Source organism: Tachyglossus aculeatus, chromosome 8 (assembly GCF_015852505.1).
Source record: "Tachyglossus aculeatus isolate mTacAcu1 chromosome 8, mTacAcu1.pri, whole genome shotgun sequence".
Lineage (NCBI taxonomy): Eukaryota > Metazoa > Chordata > Mammalia > Monotremata > Tachyglossidae > Tachyglossus > Tachyglossus aculeatus.
In genome coordinates, this window is record NC_052073.1 from 8,011,893 (window position 1) to 8,035,024 (window position 23,132).

Below are 23,132 nucleotides of genomic sequence, written 5' to 3' on the forward strand. Positions count from 1 at the left end.
TAGGAGGGGAAATGGGTATTGACTAATTAATTAATAATGGCATTTATTAAGCATTTACTATGTGCAAAGCACTGTTCTAAGCACTGAGGAGGTTACAAGGTGATCAGGTTGTCCCACGGGGTCCTCACAGTCTTAAACCCCATTTTACAGATGAGGTAACAGGCCCAGAGAATCAATCAATCAATCAATGGTATTTATTGAGCGCTTACTGTGTGCAGAGCACTGTACTAAGCGCTTGGGAAGTACAAGTTGGCAACATATAGAGACAGTCCCTACCCAACAGTGGGCTCACAGTCTAAAAGGGGGAGACAGAGAATAAAACCAAGCATACTAACAAAACAAAATAAATAGAATAGATATGCACAAGTAAAATAAATAAATAAATAAGCAAATAAATAAATAAATAAATAAATAAATAAATAGATAAATAGATAGATAGAGTAATAAATATGTACAAACATATGCTGTGGGGAAGGGAAGGAGGTAAGATGGGGGGATGGAGAGGGGGACGAGGGGGAGAGGAAGGAAGGGGTTCAGGGGTACAGAGAAGTGAAGTGACTTGCCCAAAGTCACACAGCTGACAAGTGGCGGAGCCGGGATTTGAACCCATGACCTCTGCCTCCAAAGCCCGGGCTCTTTCCACTGAGCCACGCTGCTGGGGGGGGAGAGTTGATTGTCAGATTTGAGGAAGGAGGGCATCTCCCAAAGTCTTAGTACAGACACAATAGAAGGGAAACCCTGAGGTCAGTAATAATAACAATCAATCAATCAATCGTACTTATTGAGCGCTTACTGTGTGCAGAGCACTGTACTAAGCGCTTGGGAAGTCCAAGTTGGCAACGTATAGAGACGGTCCCTACCCAACAGTGGGCTCACAGTCTAGAAGAATAACAGTAATAACAGAATAACAGTAATAACGGTGGTATTTGTTAAGTAGTTACTGCGTGCCAGGCACTGTACTAAGCACTGGGGGGGATACAAGCAAATCAGTTGGGACACAGTAGAATCCGAAGGGTTAGGAAACGTAAAATGGTCTTAGGTTTGGCTCTCCAGAGGATGTGGGAAGACGGGATTCAGGGAAGCAGCGTGGCCTATTGAAAAGAACACAGGCCTGACAGTCAGAGGACTCCCCGTCCTAATCCCAGCTCTGCCAACTGTCCGCTGCGTGAGCTTGGGCGAGTCATTTCATTCATTCATTCAATCGTATTTATTGAGCGCTTATTGTGTGCAGAGCACTGGACTAAGCGCTTGGGAAGTACAAGTTGGCAACATAGAGAGACAGTCTTTTAGACTGTGAGCCCACTGTTGGGTAGGGACTGTCTCTCTATGTTGCCAACTTGTACTTCCCAAGCGCTTAGTCCAGTGCTCTGCACATAGTAAGCACTCAATAAATACGATTGATGATAAAAGGGGGAGACAGAGAACAAAACCAAGCATACTAACAAAATAAAATAAATAGAATAGATATGTACAAGTAAAATAAATAGAGTAATAAATATGTACAAATGAGGTCACCTCTCTTTGCCTCAGTTTCCTCATTTATACAATGGGGATTAAGACTATGAGCCCTGCGTGGGTGGAGTGGATAGAGCCTGGGCATCAGAAGGTCATAGATTCTAACCCTGGCTCTGCCACTTAATAATAATGATGGCATTTATTAAGTGCTTACTATTTGCAAAGCACTGTTCTAAGCGCTGGGGAGGTTACAAGGTGATCAGGTTGTCCCACGGGGGGCATTTTATAGATGAGGGAACTGAGGCACAGAGAAGTTAAGTGACTTGCCCGAAGTCACACAGCTGACAATCGGCAGAGCTGGAATTCACACCCATGACCCCTGACTCCAAAGCCCGGGCTCTTTCCACTGAAGCCACGCTGCTTCACTTGTCTGCTGCGTAGCCTTGGGCAAGTCACTTCACTTCTCTGTGCCTCAGTTACCTCATCTGTAAAGTGGGGACTGAAATGGTGAGCCCCATGTGAGACAGGGACCGTGTCCAGCCCAATTTGTGTGTACCCATCCCAGCGCTTAGTACAGTGCCCGGCACATAGTAAGCACTTAACAAATACCACATTATCATGTGGGGACATGGACAGGGTCCAACCTGATTATCTTGTGTCTACCCCAGCGCTTTATTACAAGGCCTGGCATGTAGTTAGCTCTGCTGTACTATACTCTCCCAAGTGCTTAGTACAGAAGCAGCGTGGCTCATTGGAAAGAGCCCGGGCTTTGGAGTCAGAGGTCATGGGTTCGAATCCCAGCTCCGCCACATGTGTGCTGTGCGACCTTGGGAAAGTCACTTCATTTCTCTGAGCCTCAGTTACCTCATCTGTAAAATGGGGATGAAGACTGTGAGCCCCACGTGGGACACCCTGATCACCTTGTATCCCCCCAAGCACTTAGAACAGTGCTTTGCACATAGTAAGCGCTTAACAAATGTCATCATTATTATTATTATTACAGTGCTCTGCACGTAGGAAGCGTTCAATAAGTACCATTATTATTAGTACAGTAAAGCACGGAGAAGCAGCGTGGCTCAGTGGAAAGAGCCCGGGCTTTGGAGTCAGAGGTCATGGGTTCAAATCCTGGCTCCGCCACTTGTCAGCTGTGTGACTTTGGGCAAGTCACTTCTCTGTGCCTCAGTTCCCTCATCTGTAAAATGGGGATTCGACTTTTAGACCGTGAGCCCTTTTAGACTGTGAGCCCACTGTTGGGTAGGGACTGTCTCTATATGTTGCCAACTTGTACTTCCCAAGCGCTTAGTACAGTGCTCTGCACACAGTAAGTCCTCAATAAATACGATTGATTGATTGATTAAGACTGTGAGCCCCCCGTGGGACAACCTGATCACCTCGTAACCTCCCCAGCGCTTAGAACAGTGCTTTGCACATAGTAAGCGCTTAACAAATGCCATCATTATTATTATTATGACAGTGCTCTGCACACCGTAAGTGCTCAATAAATACGATTGATTGATAGATTGATTAAAACTGTAAGCCCCCTGTGGGACAACCTGATCACCTCGTAACCTCCCCAGCGCTTAGACCAGTGCTTTGCACATAGTAAGCGCTTAACAAATGCCATCATCATTATTATTATTATGACAGTGCTCTGCACGTAGGAAGCGTTCAGTAAGTACCACTGATTGACGGACAAATGCCGTTCAAAAAAAAAAAGTGAAAAAGAGAACGCACAGCCAGAAGGAAGACACCAGCGCAAATCCGGTCTCTCCCCATCATCAATCGTATTTATTGAGCGCTTACTATGTGCAGAGCACTGTACTAAGCGCTTGGGAAGTACAAATTGGCAACATATAGAGACAGTCCCTACCCAACATTGGGCTCACAGTCCCCATTTCGCCCTTTTGGCATTACCTTGTCCTTCCCAAGCGCTGAGTATAGTGCTCTGCATACAGTAAGCGCTCAATAAATACGAGTGATTGATTGATTGATTACGTCCCGGACCCCCCCATCCAAGGGGGGGTCCCCAGTTGGCCCTCCCCAGCCCGTGCAGAGCCCGAGGCTTACGAGTCCAGAGGGGAGCGGTCTGCCAGTGCTGGTTGTCGTGGGTGAAGCAGGTGAGGCCGGGCATGCTGCACGTGTCGTTGTTTTTGAGCCTCTTGAGCAGTTTCCGCAGTTTCTTCTTCCGTTTCTGTTCCCTCAGCAGCCAGCCGCGGTCCTTCTCCTGCACCGCCTTCCTGCACGCGCGCCCAACGGAGAAAAAGCCCAACGGCCGGACGGAGGGGATTTAGACTTCCAGACTGGGAGCCCCTCGTTGGGCAGGGACTGTCTCCCTTTGTAGCTGAATTGTACTTGCCAAGCGCTCAGTACAGTGCTCTGCACGCAGTAAGTGCTCAATAAATACGACCGGATGAACGAATTACTGAGCGCCCGCCACTCTACCAGATTGCCCCACTCTCACTACCCGTCTTCTTTAGGGTAATTGTTAAGCGCTTACTATGTGTCAAACACCCTCCTAAGCGCTGGGGGTAGGTTCAAGATAATCTGCTTGGACACAATCCCTGTGGCTCTGCCACCTGTCTGTTGTGTGACCTTGGGTCAGTCACTTCACTCCTCTGGGACTCAGTGACCTCATTTGTAAAATGGGGATTAAGGCTGTGAGCCCCATGTGGGACGGGAGCCGTGTCCAACTCATTCCATTCATTCAGTCGTATTTATTGAGCACTTACTGTGCGCAAAGCACTGTACTAAGAGCTTGGGAGAGTGCACTACAACAATAAACAGACACAATCCCTGTGGCTCTGCCACCTATCTGTTGTGTGACCTTGGGTCAGTCACTTCACTCCTCTGGGACTCAGTGACCTCATTTGTAAAATGGGACTTAAGGCTGTGAGCCCCATGTGGCATGGGAGCCGTGTCCAACTCATTCCATTCATTCAGTCGTATTTATTGAGCACTTACTGTGCGCGAAGCACTGTACTAAGAGCTTGGGAGAGTGCACTACAACAATAAACGGACACAATCCCTGTGGCTCTGCCACCTATCTGTTGTGTGACCTTGGGTCAGTCACTTCACTCTTCTGGGCCTCAGTGAGCTCATTTGTAAAATGGGGATTAAGGCTGCGAGCCCCATGTGGGACGGGAGCTGTGCTCAACTCATTCCATTCATTCAGTCGTATTTATTGAGCACTTACTGTGTGCAAAGCACTGTACTAAGAGCTTGGGAGAGTGCACTACAACAATAAACGGACACATGCCCTGCCCACAGTGAGGCTGAAGCGTGGCCTAGTGAATAGAGCATATGGGCCTGGGAGCTGGAAGGACCTGAGTTCTAATCCTGGCTCCTCCGCTTGTCTGCTGTGTGACCTTGGGTAAGTCGCTTCACTTCTCTAGACCCCAGTTACCTCATCTGTAAAATAGGGATTGAGACAGTGAACCCTACGTGGGACAGGGACTGTGTCCAACGCAATTTGCTTGTATCCACCCCAGTGCTTAGTACAGTGCCTGGTGCATAGTAAGCGCTTAATACCACAATTATTGTTATTATTAGGGGGAGCTTACAGTCTAGAGGGATTGGCCTGATTTGCTTGTATCCACTTAGTATAGTGCCTGGCATATAGTCAGCGCTTACTAAGCACCGCATTTATTATTATAATTATTAGAACAGGAGAAGCAGCGTGGCTCAGTGGAAAGAGCCTGGGCTTTGGAGTCAGAGGTCATGGGTTTGAATCCCAGCTCCACCACGAGTCTGCTGTGTGACCTTGGGCAAGTAACTTAACTTCTCTGAGCCTCAGTTCCTTCATCTGTAAAATGGGGATGAAGACTGTGAGCCCCTCGTGGGGCAACCTGATCACCTTGCAACCTCCCCAGCGCTTAGAACAGTGCTTTGCACATAGTAAGCGCTTAATAAATGCCATCATCATCATTAGAAAAGTTAAGTGATTTGCCCAAGGTCACAGAGCCAGTATTGGAACCCAGGTACTATCACTCCCAGGCCCATGCTCTTCCCACGAGGCCATGCTTCTTCCCGTTTGACGGAGAATTCATCAAAAAGTGCCCCATTCCTCGATGGTAAGGGGCTTGCATTCTCATTTACGTTGAGAAGCAGCGCGGCTTAGTGGAAAGAGCCTGAGTCTGGGAGTCAGAGGACCTGGGTTCTAATCCCAATTCCACCACTTACCCGCTGTGTGACCCTGGGCGAGTCACAAGTTCTCTGTTCCTCTTGGCACAAGAGGGATTCAACGTCTGTTCTCCCTCCTACTTAGATTGAGAGCCCCATGTGAGACTTGATGATCCTGTCTGCCCCAGCACTTAGTACAGCACCAGCACAGACTATATCCCACATGGGGCTCACGGTTCTAATCCCCATTTTACAGAGGAGGTAACTGAGGCAAGGAGAAGTGAAGTGACTTGCCCAAAGTCACACAGCTGACAATTGGCAGAGGCGGGATTTGACCCCATGACCTCTGGCTCCCGGGCCTGGGCTCAATCCACTCGGCCATGCTGCTTCTGAATTTTTATGCAGTCATTCGTGAGCCTGATGTGGACAGGGTACTGTGTCCAACCTGCTTATCTTTTATCAACCCCAGAGTTTGGTGCACAATAAATAATAATAATAATAATGATGGTATTTATTAAGCACTTACTATGTGCCAGGCACTGTCCTAAGCGCCGGGGTGGATACAAGCAAATTGGTTTGGACACAGTCCCTGTCCCACCTGGGGCTCACAGTCTCAATCTTCATTTTACGGATGATGTAACTGCGGCTCAATCAATCAATCAATCAATCAATCGTATTTATTGAGCGCTTACTGTGTGCAGAGCACTGTACTAAGCGCTTGGGAAGTACAAGTTGGCAACATAGAGAGACAGTCCCTACCCAACAGTGGGCTCACAGTCTAAAGGGGGGAGACAGAGAACAAAACCAAACATACTAACACAATAAAATAAATAGAATAGAAATGTACAAGTAAAATAAATAGAGTAATAAATATGTACAAACATATATACAGGTGCTGTGGGGAAGGGAAGGAGGTAAGATGGGGGGATGGAGAGGGGGACGAGGGGGAGAGGAGGGAAGGGGCTCAGTCTGGGAAGGCCTCCTGGAGGAGGTGAGCTAAGAGAAGTGAAATGACTTGCCTAAGGTGACACAGCAGACAAGTGGAGGACAAGTGCTTAGTAAGTTCCATTTAAAAAAAAAATAAATTAAGCTGGCACGCGCTTCCTTTGGGCGGAAGCGGTGGAGGAGCCCGCTGGCACTTACTTGAAAGGATGCAAACCGCCGCCTCGGGACTTGGTGTGGTAACTGTAAGAGACGACCCAGAGTCAGTGGGTCACCCTTCTGGGGGCCTTGGGGCGGGAAAATCCTCCTCTTCGGTTGGGATCCGCCCACCCCTGAAGGAAGCTGGAAACCCGAGCGAAGGGGGAGCCGGAGAAGATGTGAGGAAAGGAACGGCGGGCTCCTCTTCTCCCCCTGGCTCTGGGCCTTTCCGTCAGGATCACTTCCCAGGGGTTCCCCGGGTGGAAATCATCTCAATTCCAGAATCTCCTGGGGTGAACAGTTTCCGGACCTTGCCCCGTTATAAAAAAAGATGGGGGGCAGGATTTCTCAGGGTAGACGGGCTTTTCAAAACTCATTTATTCATTCAGTCGTATTTACAGAGGGCTTCCTGAGAGGACTGCACTGAGCGCTTGGGAGAATACAATATAACCGAGTTGGTAGACACGGTCCCTGCCCACAGTGAGCTTACAGTCTAGGGACCATGGGGATGAGGGGCGTCCTCATCGGAGAAGGCTCCGCCAATTGTCAAGCTGTGTGACTTTGGGCAAGTCACTTCACTTCTCTGCGCCTCAGTTACCTCATCTGTAAAATGGGGATTGACTGTGAGCCCCCTGTGGGACACCCCTATCACCTTGTAACCTCCCCAGCGCTTAAAACAGTGCTTTGCACATAGTAAGCGCTTAATAAATGCCATCATAAAAAGGCCTCTAGGCCACCCCCAACAAGCCTTACCTTAGTATACTGGGTCACCTGACGCCTCCAAAGCCCCCCTAAACCCCCCATTTTTCCCCTCCACCATTTGGAGCATGATAGAGGGTGGCCCTATAAATAAATAATAATAATGTTGGCATTTGTTAAGCGCTTACCATGTGCAAAGCACTGTTCGAAGCACTTGGGGGGTTACAAAATGATCAGGTTGTCCCACATGGGGCTCACAGTCTTAATCCCCATTTTACAGATGAGGTAACTGAGGCTCAGAGAAGTTAAGTGACTTGCCCAAGGTCACACAGCAGACATGTGGCAGAGCCGGGATTCGAACCCATGACCTCTGACTCCAAAGCCCGGCTCTTTCCACTGAGCCACGCTGCTTCCCATGGGACAAAGACTGTGGCTGACCTGAGGGTCTCAGTTGGTGGCTCATTGGAAAGAGCACGGGCTTTGGAGTCAGAGGTTATGGGTTCAAATCCCGGCTCCTCCAATTGTCAGCTGTGTGACTTTGGGCAAGTCACTTCACTTCTCTGGGCCTCAGTTACCTTCATCTGTAAAATGGGGATTAAGACTGTGAACCCCAAGTGGGACAACCTGATCACCTTGTATCCTCCCCAGCGCTTAGAGCAGTGCTTTGCACATAGTAAGTGCTTAACAAATGCCATCATTATTATTATTATTATTATTATGAACTTACATCTACCCCAGTGCTTAGTACAGTGCTTGGCTCCCAGTAAGCGCTTAACAAATACGACCAGTATGAGAGAGAAAGTGAGGGAGGGAGAAAGAGGGAAGAGGGGGATGGGGGAAGGAGGGAGAGAATGTCCCAGCAACTCTAGGGATTTAGTTTCCTGTCGGGATCTACTTGGGCATCTCCTCGGCCAGGGATGTTATTTATTAGAGAGAGCGGGAAATCTGCCCAAATGCTGCTGCCGGGTGGGGAGAAGGGGGTGGCTACTGGGTCCTGAGGCCATCTGGTGCTGACCCTTTACTCCCTGGGAATTTTGCTTTTCCACACCAGGCTTTCTCCAGACAGGCCCCTGTTGGCACCCTGCCCCACCCTCAAGGCATTTCCCCTTGGAGAGTGTCTGTAATATATAATAATATGATGGCATTTATTAAGCCCTTACTATGTGCGAAGCACTGTTCTAAGCGCTGGAGAGGTTACAAGGTGATCAGGTTGCCCCACGGGGGGCTCACAGTCTTAATCCCCATTTTCCAGATGAGGTAACTGAGGCCCAGAGAAGTGAAGTGACTTGCCCAAAGTCACACAGCTGACAATTGGCGGTGCCGGGATTTGAACCCATGACCTCTGACTCCAAAGCCCGGGCTCTTTCCCCTGAGCCACGCTGCTTCTCTGTACAGCCAGCGGGGGAGGTCCTGGGGTGGGGGGGGTCACTAATTGCCCAGGCTGGCAGTCGACCACTGTCGACACCCAGGCTACGTCCTCCCCCCCGGCCCGGAATCATCATCATCATCATCATCATCATCAATCGTATTTATTGAGTGCTTACTGTGTGCAGAGCACTGTACTAAGCGCTTGGGAAGTACAAGTTGGCAACATATAGAGACAGTCCCTACCCAACAGTGGGCTCACAGTCTAGAAGGGAGAGACAGAGAACAAAACCAAACATACTAACAAAATAAAATAAATAGAATAGATAGGTACAAGTAATGCCCTCCCTTCACACATCCGCCAAGCTAGCTCTCTTCCTCCCTTCAAAGCCCTACCGAGAGCTCACCTCCTCCAGGAGGCCTTCCCACACTGAGCCCCCTTTTTCCTCTCCTCCTCCTCCTCCTCCCCTCAGCACCTGTATACACATTTGTACAGATTTATTCCTCCATTTATTTTACTTGCACATATTTACTATTTATTTTGAAACGACACGCATAGAGCTTTCGTTCTATTCGTTCTGACTATTTTGACACCCGTCTGCGTGTTTGGTTTTGTCGTCTGTTTCCCCCTTCTAGACTGTGAGCCCGTTGTTGGGTGGGGACCGTCTCTATATGTTGCCGACTTGGACTGCCCAAGCGCTTAGTACACACAGTGTAAGCGCTCAGTAAATATGATTGAATGAATGAATGAATAAATGGTAGACCCCGGCGGGTCGTGCTATTGCCTCGCTTCTCTGGACCATCCTATGTCATCCCCAGACCTAAGTCAGGCCTGGAGCCAATTTGTTGCCAATTGTATGTTATATGTTATATTATATGTTGCCAATTTGTACTTCCCAAGTGCTTAGTACAGTGCTCTGCACATAGTAAGCGCTCAATAAATACGATTGATGATGATGATGGAGCCCACCCCCCGACCCTGGGCAAAGGTGGCCAGAAGGAAACAGGCCCAGTGGGCCAACGTACGCCCACCCGCCCGGGCCCCGGGAGCCACGGCCTTATCTTTCGGGCCAGGCGGCCCGACTCTCCCCCAAGGTGTGGCACTTTCTTCCAGCCGGGCCTAGCGTGGCCTGGGCCACGGGAGGTGGCCAGGTTGGGGCGGGGAGTGGCCCGCGTCCCTTCCAGCCGGCTCCCGTCCGTTACCTGGTCTTGTTGCAGCCGCAATCCTCTGGCCGCCGCTTTTTCAGGTGGCCCCGGACTTCTCGGAGGTTCTTGATTTTGTTTTGCAGCGTTTCAATCTAGCGGGAGAGGAAAGGCTGGGCTGGGGGTCAGCCCGGCCGGCTCCTCGTCTCCCTCATTGAGGGGGTCTCAGTCAGTCAGTCAGTCGTTTTTACCGAGCTCTTACCGCGTGCAGAGCACTGTACCAAGCGCTTGGGAGAGTACAAGGGAAAGTAGCGTGGCTTAGTGGAAAGACCACGGGCTTGGGAGTCAGAGGTCACGGGTTCTAATCCCACCTCCGCCACTTGCCATCTATGTGACTTTGGGCAAGTCACTTAACTTCTCTGTGCCTCAGTTGCCTCATCTGTAAAATGGGGATCAAGACCGTGAGCCCCATGTGGGACAACCTGATAACCTTGTATCCATCCCAGCACTTAGAACAGTGTTTGGCACATAGTAAGTGCTTAACAAATACCATCATTATTATTATTATTACAATAGAACACTATAGCAGACTCACTCCCTGTCCACAATGAGCTTAGTCTAGAGGGGTCTCCCCTCCATACTCAGCCTGAGCCCGGTGCCCAGGGGAAGTACTAGCCTCTCTATTTTCCAAGGGCTCACAAAAAGCCTACCTTCAAAGCCCTGCTACAGAGTCACCTCCTCCAAGAGGCCTGCTCTGACAAGGTCCTCCCCCACAAATCCCCATATTCCTGGCCCCCTGGACTGTAAGCTCACTGTGGGCAGGGAACGTGTCTACCAACTCTGTTACACTTCACCCTGCCAAGTGCTTAGTACAGTGCTCTGCACACAGTAGGTGTTCAATAATTTCATTGATTCATTCAATCGCATTTATTGAGCACTTACTGTGGGCAGAGCACTCTACTAAGAGCTTGGGAAGTACAAGTATTCATGAGGTTCGTGCCGCGGGCTAAGCACTGGGAAAGTAATAATAATAATAATAATAATGACAATAATAATCATGGTATTTGTTAAGCGCTTACTATGTGCCAGGCACTGTACTGAGCACTGGAGTAGATACAAGATCATTGGGTTGGACACAGTCCCTGGATCACATAGGGCTCATGGTCTTAATCCCCATTTTCCAGATGAGGGATCTGAGGCCCAGAGAAGTTCATTCATGCATTCATTCATTCAATCGTACTTATTGAGCGCTTGGAAAGCAGGGCACTGTACTAAGCGCTGGGAAAGTATGAGCCGGCAACATATGAAGTGACTTGCCCAAGTTCACAAAGCAGATGTGACAGAGCTGAGATTAGAACCCAGGACCACCTGACTCCCATGCCCCTGCTCTATCCATTAGGCCATCTGCTTCTCACTGATGGATCAACTGCATCCCGGCAGCTGTCTGGACATCCGTGTCCATCTGTTCCTTTAATCCTGGAATTGCCTAATTGGTTTTTCTTTCACGGATTCATTCATTGAATCGTATTTATTGAGCACTTACTGTGTGCACAGCACTATACTAATCGCTTGGGAGAGTAGAAGCAGTATGGCATAGTGGATAGAGCCCAGGCCTAGGAGTCAGAAGGGCAGGGGTTCTTATCCAGGCTCCGCCACTTGTCTGCTGTGTGACCTTGGGAAAGTCACTTTATTTCTCTGGGACTCAGTCACTTCATCTGTAAAATGGGGATTGAGACTGTGAGCCCCATGTAGGATAGGGACTGTGTCCAACCTGATTTGCTTATATCTACCCCAGTGCTTAGTACAGTGCCTGGCACATAGTATATATGTACATAGTTACATGTACATATTTATTATTCTATTTATTTTATTAATGATATGTATATATATATAATTCTATTTATTTGTATTGATGCCTGTCTACTTGTTTTGTTTTGTTGTCTGTCTTCCCTGTCTAAATTTTGAGCCCATTGTTGGGTAAGGATTGTCTCTATTTGTTGCCAAATTGTACTTTCCAAGCACTTAGTACAGTGATCTGCACACAGTAAGTGCTCAATAAATACAGTTGAATGAATGAACGTAATAAGAGCTTAACAAATATCATAATTATTACTATTATTATTAGAGAAGCAGCTTGGCTCAGTGGAAAGAGCAAGGGCTTTGGAGTCAGGTAGGTCATGGGTTCGAATCCCTGCTCCGCCAACTGTCAGCTGTTTGACTTTGGGCAAGTCACTTAACTTCTCTGTGCCTCAGTTCCCTCATCTGTAAAATGGGGATTAAGACTGTGAGCCCCTCGTGGGACAACCTGATCACCTTGTAACCTCCCCAGCGCTTAGAACAGTGCTTTGCACGTAGTAAGGGCTTAATAAATGCCATCATTATTATTATTACAATACAACAATAAATAGACACATCCCCTGCCCACAGCAAGCTTACAGTCTAGAGAAGAGGAGACAAGACATTAGTATTAAAAAAAATTGGGGCCTCTGCTCTTGTCGCGTTAACTACTGCATGTGGGGCAATTGTTGGCTGGATTTGGGGATGCTTGGTCAGGGCTGGAGCCGGGACTGCATCCCCACTTCTGTTTTCCATTCCCAAGGACCAGATCCAGGGCCCTTGACTCAGTCGTCCTGGCTGGGGGCGAGCTCTTCCTAACCGCACTGGAGGAGGGGCCGGGGTCGAGGGCGGGAAGACTCACCTCGTGGTCGATGTGCAGTTTGTGGTCTTTCCAGGCCTGGAGGGACTTGTACAGGTTGGTGTCGCAGTGGACGGTGTCGTTCTCCAGGATGAAGCATCTGCCCGAGGGGGAAGCGAGGGGGCCGGCCTGACTCTGGGAGGTGGGGAGGGAAGGCCTGCCCAGACCCCAGACCCATCCTCCGAGGCCCTCCCAGTGAGGGGCTGCACGGGCTGGGTGTCACCACCAGAGAAATGGGGAATTTGGGTAACGGGCTCTACCCCGGGCCACCTCCTTCGCCCCAACCAGGGCAGCCTTTATCTCGGACTCGAGGTAGCCCGGTTTTCTGGTTTTACTGAGCACTTGCCGTGTGCGGAGCTCAATATAGCGAGGAATTGGCCCAGGGAGACATGGCACCCGCTGGGAAAGGGTGAGCCCGGGGATTGTGGCAGGCTAAGGGGAGGGCAGCCACCCCCTCAGACTCACCGATGGGTCACTTTGATGAGGTTGGGCGCTGGGTACTCCATGAGGCCCCCAGTGCCGCTGGACTCCCCGCCGTCCTTCTCCTCCTCGTCCTCCGCCGGCCCTGGGGCTTCCCCGGCCTCGGCCCGGGGCCCGGGGCCGAGGTCCTCCTTGAGCCGGGCGGGCCGGTAGCCCGCCTCCAGGCCCAAGCCATAGCCCCGCCCGGCCAGCGCGACGGACACGGAGCGGACCGAGCGGTTTTGCGGGTAACTGGCCTTGTATTCTGCACAGGGGAGAGAGCGGGGAGGCTGGCCGTCAGGAGCCATTCCTGAGCAGCACGGCATGATGGATAGAGCCGGGGCCTGGGAATCAGAAGGTCATGGGTTCTAATCCTGGCTCCACCACTTGTCTGCTGTGTCGCCTTGGGCAAGTCACGACACTAGGCCTCACTTCCCTCATCTGTAAAATGGGGATTAAGACTATGAGCCCCACTTGCCAGCCCGCACCCTCCGCTCCTCTGCCGCTAATCTCCTCACCGTGCCTCATTCTCGCCTGTCCCGCCGTCGACCCCCGGCCCACATCATCCCCCGGGCCTGGAATGCCCTCCCTCTGCCCATCCGCCAAGCTAGCTCTCTTCCTCCCTTCAACGCCCTACTGAGAGCTCACCTCCTCCAGGAGGCCTTCCCAGACTGAGCCCCTTCCTTCCTCTCCCCCTCGTCCCCCTCTCCATCCCCCTCGTCTTACCTCCTTCCCTTCCCCACAGCACCTGTATATATGTATATATGTTTGTACATATTTATTACTCTATTTATTTTACTTGTACATATCTATTCTATTTATTTTATTTTGTTAGTATGTTTCGTTTTGTTCTCTGTCTCCCCCTTTTAGACTGTGAGCCCACTGTTGGGTAGGAACTGTCTCTATATGTTGCCAACTTGTACTTCCCAAGCGCTTAGTGCAGTGCTCTGCACACAGTAAGCGCTCAATAAATACAATTGATTGATTGATTGGGCAAGTCATTTAACTTCTCTGTGCCTCAGACCCCTTGTCTGTAAAATGGGGGTTGGGACTGTGAGCCCCATGCAGGACGGGAACTGTGTCCAACCCGATTTGCTTGTCTCCACACCAGTGCTTAGTACAGTGCCTGACATCTAGTGAAGGCTTAACAAATACAACAATTATTATCATCGTCCTCCCCCGGGCCCAGGACCACATTCGTAGCTCCGCCACTTGTCTGCTGTGTGATCTTGGGCAAGTCTCTTCACTTCTCTGGGCCTCAGTTACCTCATCTGTAAAATGGAGATCAAAACCGGGAGCCCCACGTGGGACATGGACCACGTCCAACCTGATTTGCGACCTTGGGCCAGTCACTTACCTTCTCTGTGCCTCGTTTTCCTCATCCTTAAAAATGGGGATTCAATATCTGTTCTCCTTCCTACTTAGACTGTAAGCCCCATGTATGACAGGGACTGTGTCTGACCTGATTGATGTATATCTACCCCAGTACTTAGAACAGTGTTTTTTTTTTCTTTTTTAATGTATTTATTAAGTGTTATGTGCCAGGCACTGTATTAAGTACATAGTAAATGCTTTAATGAAATGCCATTTAAAACAAAAACCAGTCAGTGGTATTTACGGACAGCTGTTTTATTTATTGAGAGTATAGTATTAAGCGCCTGGTAGAGGACAAAGAGTTGGCAGACATATTCCCTACCCACAAGGAGCTTCCAATCTAGTCACCCATCAACATCATCATGGTTGGTATTCAGACTGTGAGCCTCAGGTGTGACAGGGGCTGCAGCTGATCTGAATGGCTTGTGTCTTCCACAGTGCATAGCACAGTGCTTAGCATGTAGTAGGTGCTGCACAGATACCACTATTATTACTGGATCCCTAGATCACTCTGAAGGCATCTCTGCCTTATTCCCTCGGCACTACATGCTGAGTTGCCACAGCCTCTGTCCTGAAAACCTCCTAAGTCAGATGGTGTTACTACTTTAAGTGGATTTTCCCAGTTTTTGAGCATTGGAAAACTTAATTGAGTCTCAAGATGTCATATTAGTTAAAGCTTATGTACTGTGCCATGTATTTAAACGGAGCGGGGCTGTGTGATTCAATCCCGGAACCGATAACTTTATTCGCCTAAAAAAAAATGAATTTAGTAGTTCCTAATCAGCTTGTGAGGAAATATAATAGGGGGAAATCAATTTACAGTCTCCGTTTGAAGCTCAGGCCCAATCATTATTAAGGAAGACTAATCTGCTAAATAATTAAGACTCGGCATTTGTGGAGTGAGCGCAAGACAGTGCAGATGGATAATAATTTGTAGCTGTCTTTTGCCACTTTAATCTATAAGTAGGGCCCATATTTCAAATGTGCAGATTTGTCTGACTCGGGTTTCTAGAAGCCAGGGAGACGGGGTGCGTGGCAGCACACCTGTGGCTTCTGAGATCGTGCAGGGGACACACCTCTTGAATCCAGCTTTAGGTTTTTTGTTTTGTTTTTAATCGTGTTTGTTAAGCACGTGCTATGTGCTGCGATAGATATGAGACACTGTCCCTGTTCCCGCAGAGGGTTTCCTCATATTTTCAGATGAGGAAACAGAGAAGTTAAGTGACTTTTCCTAGGTCACGGAGCAGGCAAGTGGCGAAGCTAGGATAAGAATGCAGGTCATTCTCCCTTCCCATGCCCATGCTCTATCTGCTATTCATTCATTCAATCGTATTTATTGAGTGCTTACTGTGTGCAGAGCACTGTACTAAGCGCTTGGGAAGTACAAGTTGGCAACATATACAGTCCCCACCCAACAGTGGGCTCACAGTCTGGAACGGGGAGACAGACAACAAGACAAAACATATTAACAAAATAAAATAAATAGAATAAATATGTACAAATAAAATCAATAAATAGAGTAATAAATACGTACAAACATATATACGTATATACAGGTGGTGTGGGGAGGGGAAGGAGGTAAGGGCTTCTCTTGTTGCTTTGGAGTGCCAAAAGTGGGGCAATGGGATTTGGGAGAGGAATGATAATTAAGGCTTGAAGCATATCCAGGAGAGGCTTAGTACAGTGCTTGGCCCATAGTAAGCACTTACAAATACCACAATTATTATTATTATTAGCGGGAGCTTACAGTCTAGAAGAATTGGCCTGATTTGCTTGTAATAATAATAATGATAGTATTTGTTAAGTGCTTACTATGTGCCAAGCACTGTTCTAAGCACTAGAGGGGATACAAGGTAATCAGGTTGTCCCACATGGGGCTCACAGTCTTAATCCCCCTTTTACAGATGAGGTGACTGAGGCACAGAGAAGATAAGTGACTTGCCCGAAGCCACACAGCTGACAAGTGGCAGAGCTGGGATTAGAACCCATGACCTCTGACTCCCAAGCTCGTGATCTTTGCACTGAGCCACGCTGCTTCTCTACTTGAGCTTGTATCCACCCCAGCACTTACTACGGTGCCTGGCACATAGTAAGTGCTTAACAAATACCATCATTATTATTATTGTTATTTTTAAGACAGGTCCTTCTGATTCCCAGGCCCGGACTCTAACCATTCAGCCCCGCTGCTTCTCCGGGCACGTCGATGCCCGGCTAGGCCAGGCTGGGAGGGCACGACCTGGAGTGGGCCCCCCAGGCTTCTGGTCAGGCTTACCACCCCCTCCGAGGCCCTGCTCTGCCCGCTGACCCCGGGGGCAGGGAAAAGAAGCGGCATGGCTTAGTGGAAAGAGCACGGGCTTGGGAGTCAGAGGTCGTGGGTTCTAATTCCGGCTCCACCACTTATCCGCTGTGTGACTTTGGACAAGTCACTCAACTTCTCTGTACCTCAGTTACCTCATCTGTAAAATGGGAATTAAGACAGCCCAGTCCGCACCCTCCGCTCCTCCACCGCTGATCTCCTCACCGTACCTCGCTCTCGCCTGTCCCGCCATCGACCCCCGGCCCACGTCATCCCCCGGGCCTGGAATGCCCTCCCTCTGCCCATCCGCCAAGCTAGCTCTCTTCCTCCCTTCAAGGCCCTGCTGAGAGCTCACCTCCTCCAGGAGGCCTTCCCAGACTGAGCCCCTTCCTTCCTCTCCCCCTCGTCCCCCTCTCCATCCCCCCATCTTACCTCCCTCCCTTCCCCACAGCACCTGTATATATGTATATATGTTTGTACATATTTTTTTACTCTATTTATTTATTTATTTAATTTATTTGCACATATCTATTCTATTTATTTATTTATTTAATTTATTTGTACATATCTATTCTATTTATTTTATTTTGTTAGTATGTTTGGTCTCTGTCTCCCCCTTTTAGACTGTGAGCCCACTGTTGGGTAGGGACTGTCTCTATATGTTGCCAATTTGTACTTCCCAAGCGCTTAGTACAGTGCTCTGCACATAGTAAGCGCTCAATAAATACGATTGATGATGATGATGATGACCGTGAGCCCCATGTGGGACAACCTGATTACCTTGTATCTACCTTAGCACTTAGAACAGTGCTAGGCACATAGTAAGCGCTTAACAAATACCGCAATTATTATTATTTTTAAGACAGACAAGGGCCAAGGAGATAGGAGAGGGTAGAGGCAGGAGGAGGGGCAGCGAGCACTTACTCTTCTTGTTAAAGAGCTTTTTCCGGCGGCCGGGGGAGCTAAGCTGGTCCTCGTGCTCCTCGCAGTCGCAATCCTCGCTCTGGCGGCCGGAGTACTTGGGCACGAGGTTGGACAGCCTCTGGCCGCTCCGCCCGGGGGCCCTCGGGCTCACCAGCCCTTTGCATTTGTGCAGCTTGAGCTTTCCGGAGGGGTCTTCCACACACTGCCACTTCTGTGAGAGATGGATTATTAGTCAGAGGGACAGGGAGTGAGAAAGAGAGAGAGGAGAAGGGGGAGAGGGGGAGAAAGTAGGGGGAAAGCGAGCGAGAGAGAGAGAGCGCGCACCAGAATTCTCCTGTCCATCTTCCATCTTGCTCCAGTCCAGACAAAGCCTTGTCAGGGGCTGGAGTGAACTTTATATCCCCTGTAAGCTCACTGTGGGCAGGGAATGTGCTATTTATTGCTGTATTGGACTCTTCCAAACTCTTGGTACACTGTTCTGCACACAGTTACCGCTCAATAAATATGATTGACTGACTGCTCCTCACAGGGAGACGTGGGGCATGGCCTAATGGATAGAACATGGGCTTGGGGTCAGAAGGACCCGCTCTGCCACTTGTCTGCCGTGTGACCTTAAGCAAGTCACTTCACTTCCCTGTGCCTCAGTTACCTCATCTGTAAAATGGGGTACCACTGCTGGTGGGCTGATGCTTGTTCTCCACAACGTCGGGGCCGGATTTTAGTGGAGGGGAGCGGGAAATCAGAGAGGGGTTTACAACACGACCCAGCTCCAGGACAGAAGGGTAGTGCACTGGTACCCAGTGCCAGGGTGACCTCGCCCCAACTTTAAAGTCCTTTTCTGGGGAAGGGGAAATCAAGGAAATCAACAGCACTTGGGAAGGGATCCCCGCCTCCGGACACTTGGGAGAGTTACTGTGAGCCCTGTGGGCCCCGGGCAGCGAAGCTCCAAACTCAGAGGCTGGAAGTCAAGTTGGCGTGGGTGACGTTAATCCCCCATAGGCCCAGGTCCCTGCCCTCCTCACCTGCCCCAGCTGCTCACAGGCCGTCTGGTACTCGGCTCGCCGGCACAGGTCTTTCACCCGCTGGTATTTTGGCAAGAAGTTCTCTTCCTGAGCCTCCACCTTCTCATTTTCCCTCTTGTGGAGCAGCTTTCTGAGGGGAGGTGGAGCAGGAGGAGAGAGAGAGAAAAATAAAACCAGGGAGAAATCTAAAATCAATCAATTGTGTTTCCTGGGCATCTACTAGGGGAAGCAGCGTGGCTCAGTGGAAAGAGCCCGGGCTTTGGAGTCAGAGGTCATGGGTTCAAAGTCCAGCTATGCCACTTGTCAGCTGTGTGACTTTGGGCAAGTCACTTAACTTCTCTGGGTCTCAGTGACCTCATCTGTAAAATGGAGATTAAGACTGTGAGCCCCACGTGGGACAACCTGATTACCTTGTAACCTCCCCAGCGCTTAGAACAGTGCTTTGCACATAGTAAGTGCTTAATAAATGCCATTATTATTATTATTATTATTATTATCTACTGCATAGGTGGGTTTGACGGTTCTGTACTGACTCCATCCACTTTACTAATTGGTTCTCTTCACCTGCTTCTCCCCACTTTGCTCTCTTTGTTCGTCCCATGGCGATCCTCTAGCTGTACCTCTTTCTCCCGCCAGTCACGCATCCCATTATTCAGTGGGGGTTCCCTGAGTGCTCACTTTAAGCAGAGCACTATACTAAGTGCTCAGGATGTACAGTGCAGTTAGTACTTGCCTGCTGTGTGACCATGGGCAAGTCACTTCAATTCTCTGTGACTCAGTTCCCTCATCTGTAAAATGGGGATTAAGACTGTGAGCCCCACGTGGGACAAGGGACCGTGTCCAACCCGATTTGCTTGTACCCACCCCAGTGTTTAGTACAGTGCCTGGCACATAATAAGTACTTTACAAATATTATAATTACTATTATAATATAACCCCTACCTTCAAGGAGCTTACGGTCTACTCCTCAATCATGATATTGATGAGGCTTGGGGGTCTGTTTTCCCCCCAAAATCCGACATCTCGTCATACTCAAAGCCCTCCTGAAAGCCCCCCTCCTCTGACTAGCCTTCCATGATTCAATCTCAGCGTCCAGTTCACATAACCCATAAGCCATCTCTAGCACTTTGTTTTCCTACTTCTACGTAGCCTCAGCATTTATGTCTATTTGTTAATTCTTTTGTACAGTTCACTGTTCATTTTGAATATTCCAAATATTTATAAATCTGTCTCCCATTTGATCATGTGGTCCTTGCAGACAGGGTATGTATCCCTTGGTTGTTTTAATAATAATAATAATAACGGTATTTGCTATTGGCACTTACTATGGCACTTAACTATTGGCACTTCCTATGTGCCAAGCACTGTTCATTCATTCAGTAATGTTTATTGAGCGCTTACTGTGTGCAGAGCATTGTACTAAGTGCTTGGGAAGTAAAAATCAGCAACATATAGAGACGGTCCCTACCCAACAACAAGCTTACAGTGTTCTAAGCGCTGGGGTAGATACAAGGTAATCAGGTTGTCCCACATGGGGCTCAAAGTCTTAATCCCCATTTTGCAGATCAGATAACTGAGGCAAAGAGAAGTTAAGCGACTTGTCCAAAATCACTCAGCTGATAAGTGGTGGAGCCGGAATTAGAACCCACTATCCTCTGACTCCCAAGCTCGTGCTCTTTCCACTAAGCCGTGCTGCTTTCTAAGTGTCTAGCACAGTGTGTTGCTCCCAGCGGGTGCTCAAAAACAACAGCTCTACTCAGTGATAACAACTACTACTACTTCTAACACCGCTGCTACTACTACTACATCAGTGACTGTACTAAGCACTTGAGGGAGCACGCTAGAGTTAGATGACACAAAGCTTTAGTTTCTGATCCACTTGGATTCAGTAGAATGAGTACAGGATGTCTTGTCTTATGCCGTCGGGTCATTTCCGACCCATAGCGACACCGTGGACACATCTGCCCCAGAACGCCCCACCTCCATCTGCAATCGTTCTGGTAGTGGATCCATAGAGTTTTCTTGGTAAAAATCCAGAAGTGGTTAATCATAGTCTTCTTCCATGTGTAAACTTGAGGCTCCACCCTTGACTCTCTCCCGTGTCACTGCTGCCCAGCACAGGGGGGTTTTGCCTTGTAGCAGATTGCCTGCCACTCACTAGCCACTGCCAAGCTAGGAACGGAACGGACAGGCCTCTGCTTGACTCTCCCTCCTGTAGACGAGGCTGGTAGAGGACGGGAAACGCTCCAGGTGTAACCCAGAGAGGGAAATACAGGATGAGGAATTCTAGTCCTGGCTCTGCTACTTGCCTGCTGTGTGACTTTGGGCAAGTCACTTGACGCATCTTTGCCTCCGTTTTCTCACCTTTAAAATGGGGATAAAATACCTGTTCTCCCTCCTCGTTAGACTGTGAACCTCATGTGGAACAAGGATTGGGTACAATATGATTGCTTTGTCTCTACTTCCAGGATCCATCACAGCGATCCAAACTGTAGAAGGTGCTTAATGAATTCAGTGATTTATTATGATGTCATAAAGAATAGGGGAATTCTGGAAAATAGGTGAGAGGGCCAAGGGTCTACAATCTCACTTTGCTCTCCCCCCACTGCTTCAGGGGCTCTCTGGGAGTTATTCTCTTCCAGGCTGGAAGAGAAGGGAATAGGCAGGGGGAGAAGAGAAGGAGCTCCAATCAGTCCCCCATCCACACACCCACCCACCCCACTATCCATCCATCCGTAGCGCCACCCATCCCATCTCCTCCACCCTCCCGTCCTCCATCTATCCCTCTTCTTAGCTCTGATCCAAGCCAAACAGGCAGAGCGTGGGCGGAGAGTGGGAAGGGATCGATTTTTGCAGGAGCATGTTCGGCTGGAACGTGCGAAGGAGCCGAGAGGCATGTAAAAGGATCATTTTGTAATTGTACCAACACGTGTAGTAGCTGGATGGATTCACTCTGAGCTGTAGTCACGATTATGTGTTCCCCGGGATAATGCAGAAGAAATAAAGCCCAGCCCGTTGAGGTGTGTGTGGGAAACTTCAATTACTGTCTGCACATGGACAGTGCCTCTGGGGCATGTATGTCTAAAGAGGAAAATTAAAGAAAACCACTCCCTTTCCAAGACAAAGCCCTAAACTGAGCTGGGAAAAGTGATGCTTACAGCTCAACATTCACAGGAATGGTGGGGGTGGGGGGAAGGAGGAAAAATCCTTGTAATTCCTTAAAAGCAGCATTCAGTAGGCAGTATAGCCTAGTAGAAAGAGCACAGGCCTGAGAGATGCACATCTGGAATCTAATCCAGCTCTGCCTCTTACCTGTGGTGTGAACTTGGACATCTGTAATTCTATTTATCTATTTTGATGCTATTGATGCCTGTCTAATTGTTTTGTTGTCTGTCTCCCCCTTCTAGACTGTGAGCCAGTTGGTGGGTAGGGATTGTCTCTATCCATTGCCGAATTGTATTTTCCAAGCGCTTAGTACAGTGCTCTGCGCACAGTAAGCGCTCAATAAATACAATTGAATGAATGAAGTCACTTCACATCTCTGGGCCTCGGTTTCCTCAGCTGTAAAATGGGGATTCAATTCTTATTCTCCCTCCCTCTTAGACTGTGAGCCCCATGTGGGACAGGGACTGTGTCTGATCTGATTGCCGTGTTTCTAACTGCAGTGCTTAGCACAGTATAAGCGCGTCAGAGTGGAGGACTCATCCAGACGTGATGCGTCATTGTTGTCTAAATCTGCCACCTTGCGTCTTCTACTGAAGGTGAAGAGGTGCCTGTTTTGTCTCTTCCCTTTTCAGGGAAGGCTTTGCAATCTCCTTTGGGAGCCGGGAGCGGGAAAGTGGGAAGTGTGCCGGAAAGGGAAGTGAGTGCTTGAAGACACGTTTTACCTCTGGCCTGGAATGCCCTCCCTCCTCAAATCCGCCAAACTAGTACACTCCCCCCCTTCAAAGCCCTACTGAAAACTCATCTCCTCCAGGAGGTCTTCCCGGATTAAGTCCCCCTTTTCCTCTGCTCCCCCTCCCCTCCCCATTGCCCCCACTCCCTCCGTCTGCTCTGCCCTCCTCCCCTCCCCACAGCACTTGTGGGTATATATGTACATATTTATAATTCTATTTTATTAATGATCTGTATATATCTATAATTTCTATTTATCTATATTGATGCTATTGTTGCCTGTTTACTTGTTTTGATGTCTGTCTCTCCCCTTCTAGACCACGAGCCCGTTGTGGGCAGGGATTGTCCCTATTTGTTGCTGAATTGTACTTCTTAAGCACCTAGTACGGTGCTCTGCACACAGTAAGCACTCAATAAATACGATTGAATGAAAAGGTGCTCAAGATGGGCCTGAGATCAAACGCTCTTACTGCAAAAGGCCATAAGATTGTCATGGACAGGGAATGTGTCTATATTATACTCTCCCAACCATTTAGTACAGTACCTT

At 48.9% G+C, this 23,132-nt stretch overlaps 1 protein-coding gene across 2 annotated transcripts in view; it reads right to left on the bottom strand.

Moving 5' to 3' along the window:
* SULF2 (sulfatase 2) overlaps positions 1 to 23,132 on the bottom strand; it is an 89,394-nt gene that overhangs the window by 12,567 nt on the left and 53,695 nt on the right. Inside the window, exons 10-16 of one of the 2 annotated variants that reach the window (XM_038750343.1) lie at positions 18,692 to 18,821; positions 17,670 to 17,880; positions 13,082 to 13,340; positions 12,620 to 12,716; positions 9,982 to 10,076; positions 6,718 to 6,759; positions 3,523 to 3,692 (exon numbers count right to left, since the gene is read on the bottom strand). In XM_038750343.1, coding sequence (XP_038606271.1) covers positions 3,523 to 3,692; positions 6,718 to 6,759; positions 9,982 to 10,076; positions 12,620 to 12,716; positions 13,082 to 13,340; positions 17,670 to 17,880; positions 18,692 to 18,821 — 1,004 coding nt within the window. The remainder of the gene's footprint in view (positions 1 to 3,522; positions 3,693 to 6,717; positions 6,760 to 9,981; positions 10,077 to 12,619; positions 12,717 to 13,081; positions 13,341 to 17,669; positions 17,881 to 18,691; positions 18,822 to 23,132) is intronic. The other variant, XM_038750344.1, reaches the window with a different exon arrangement.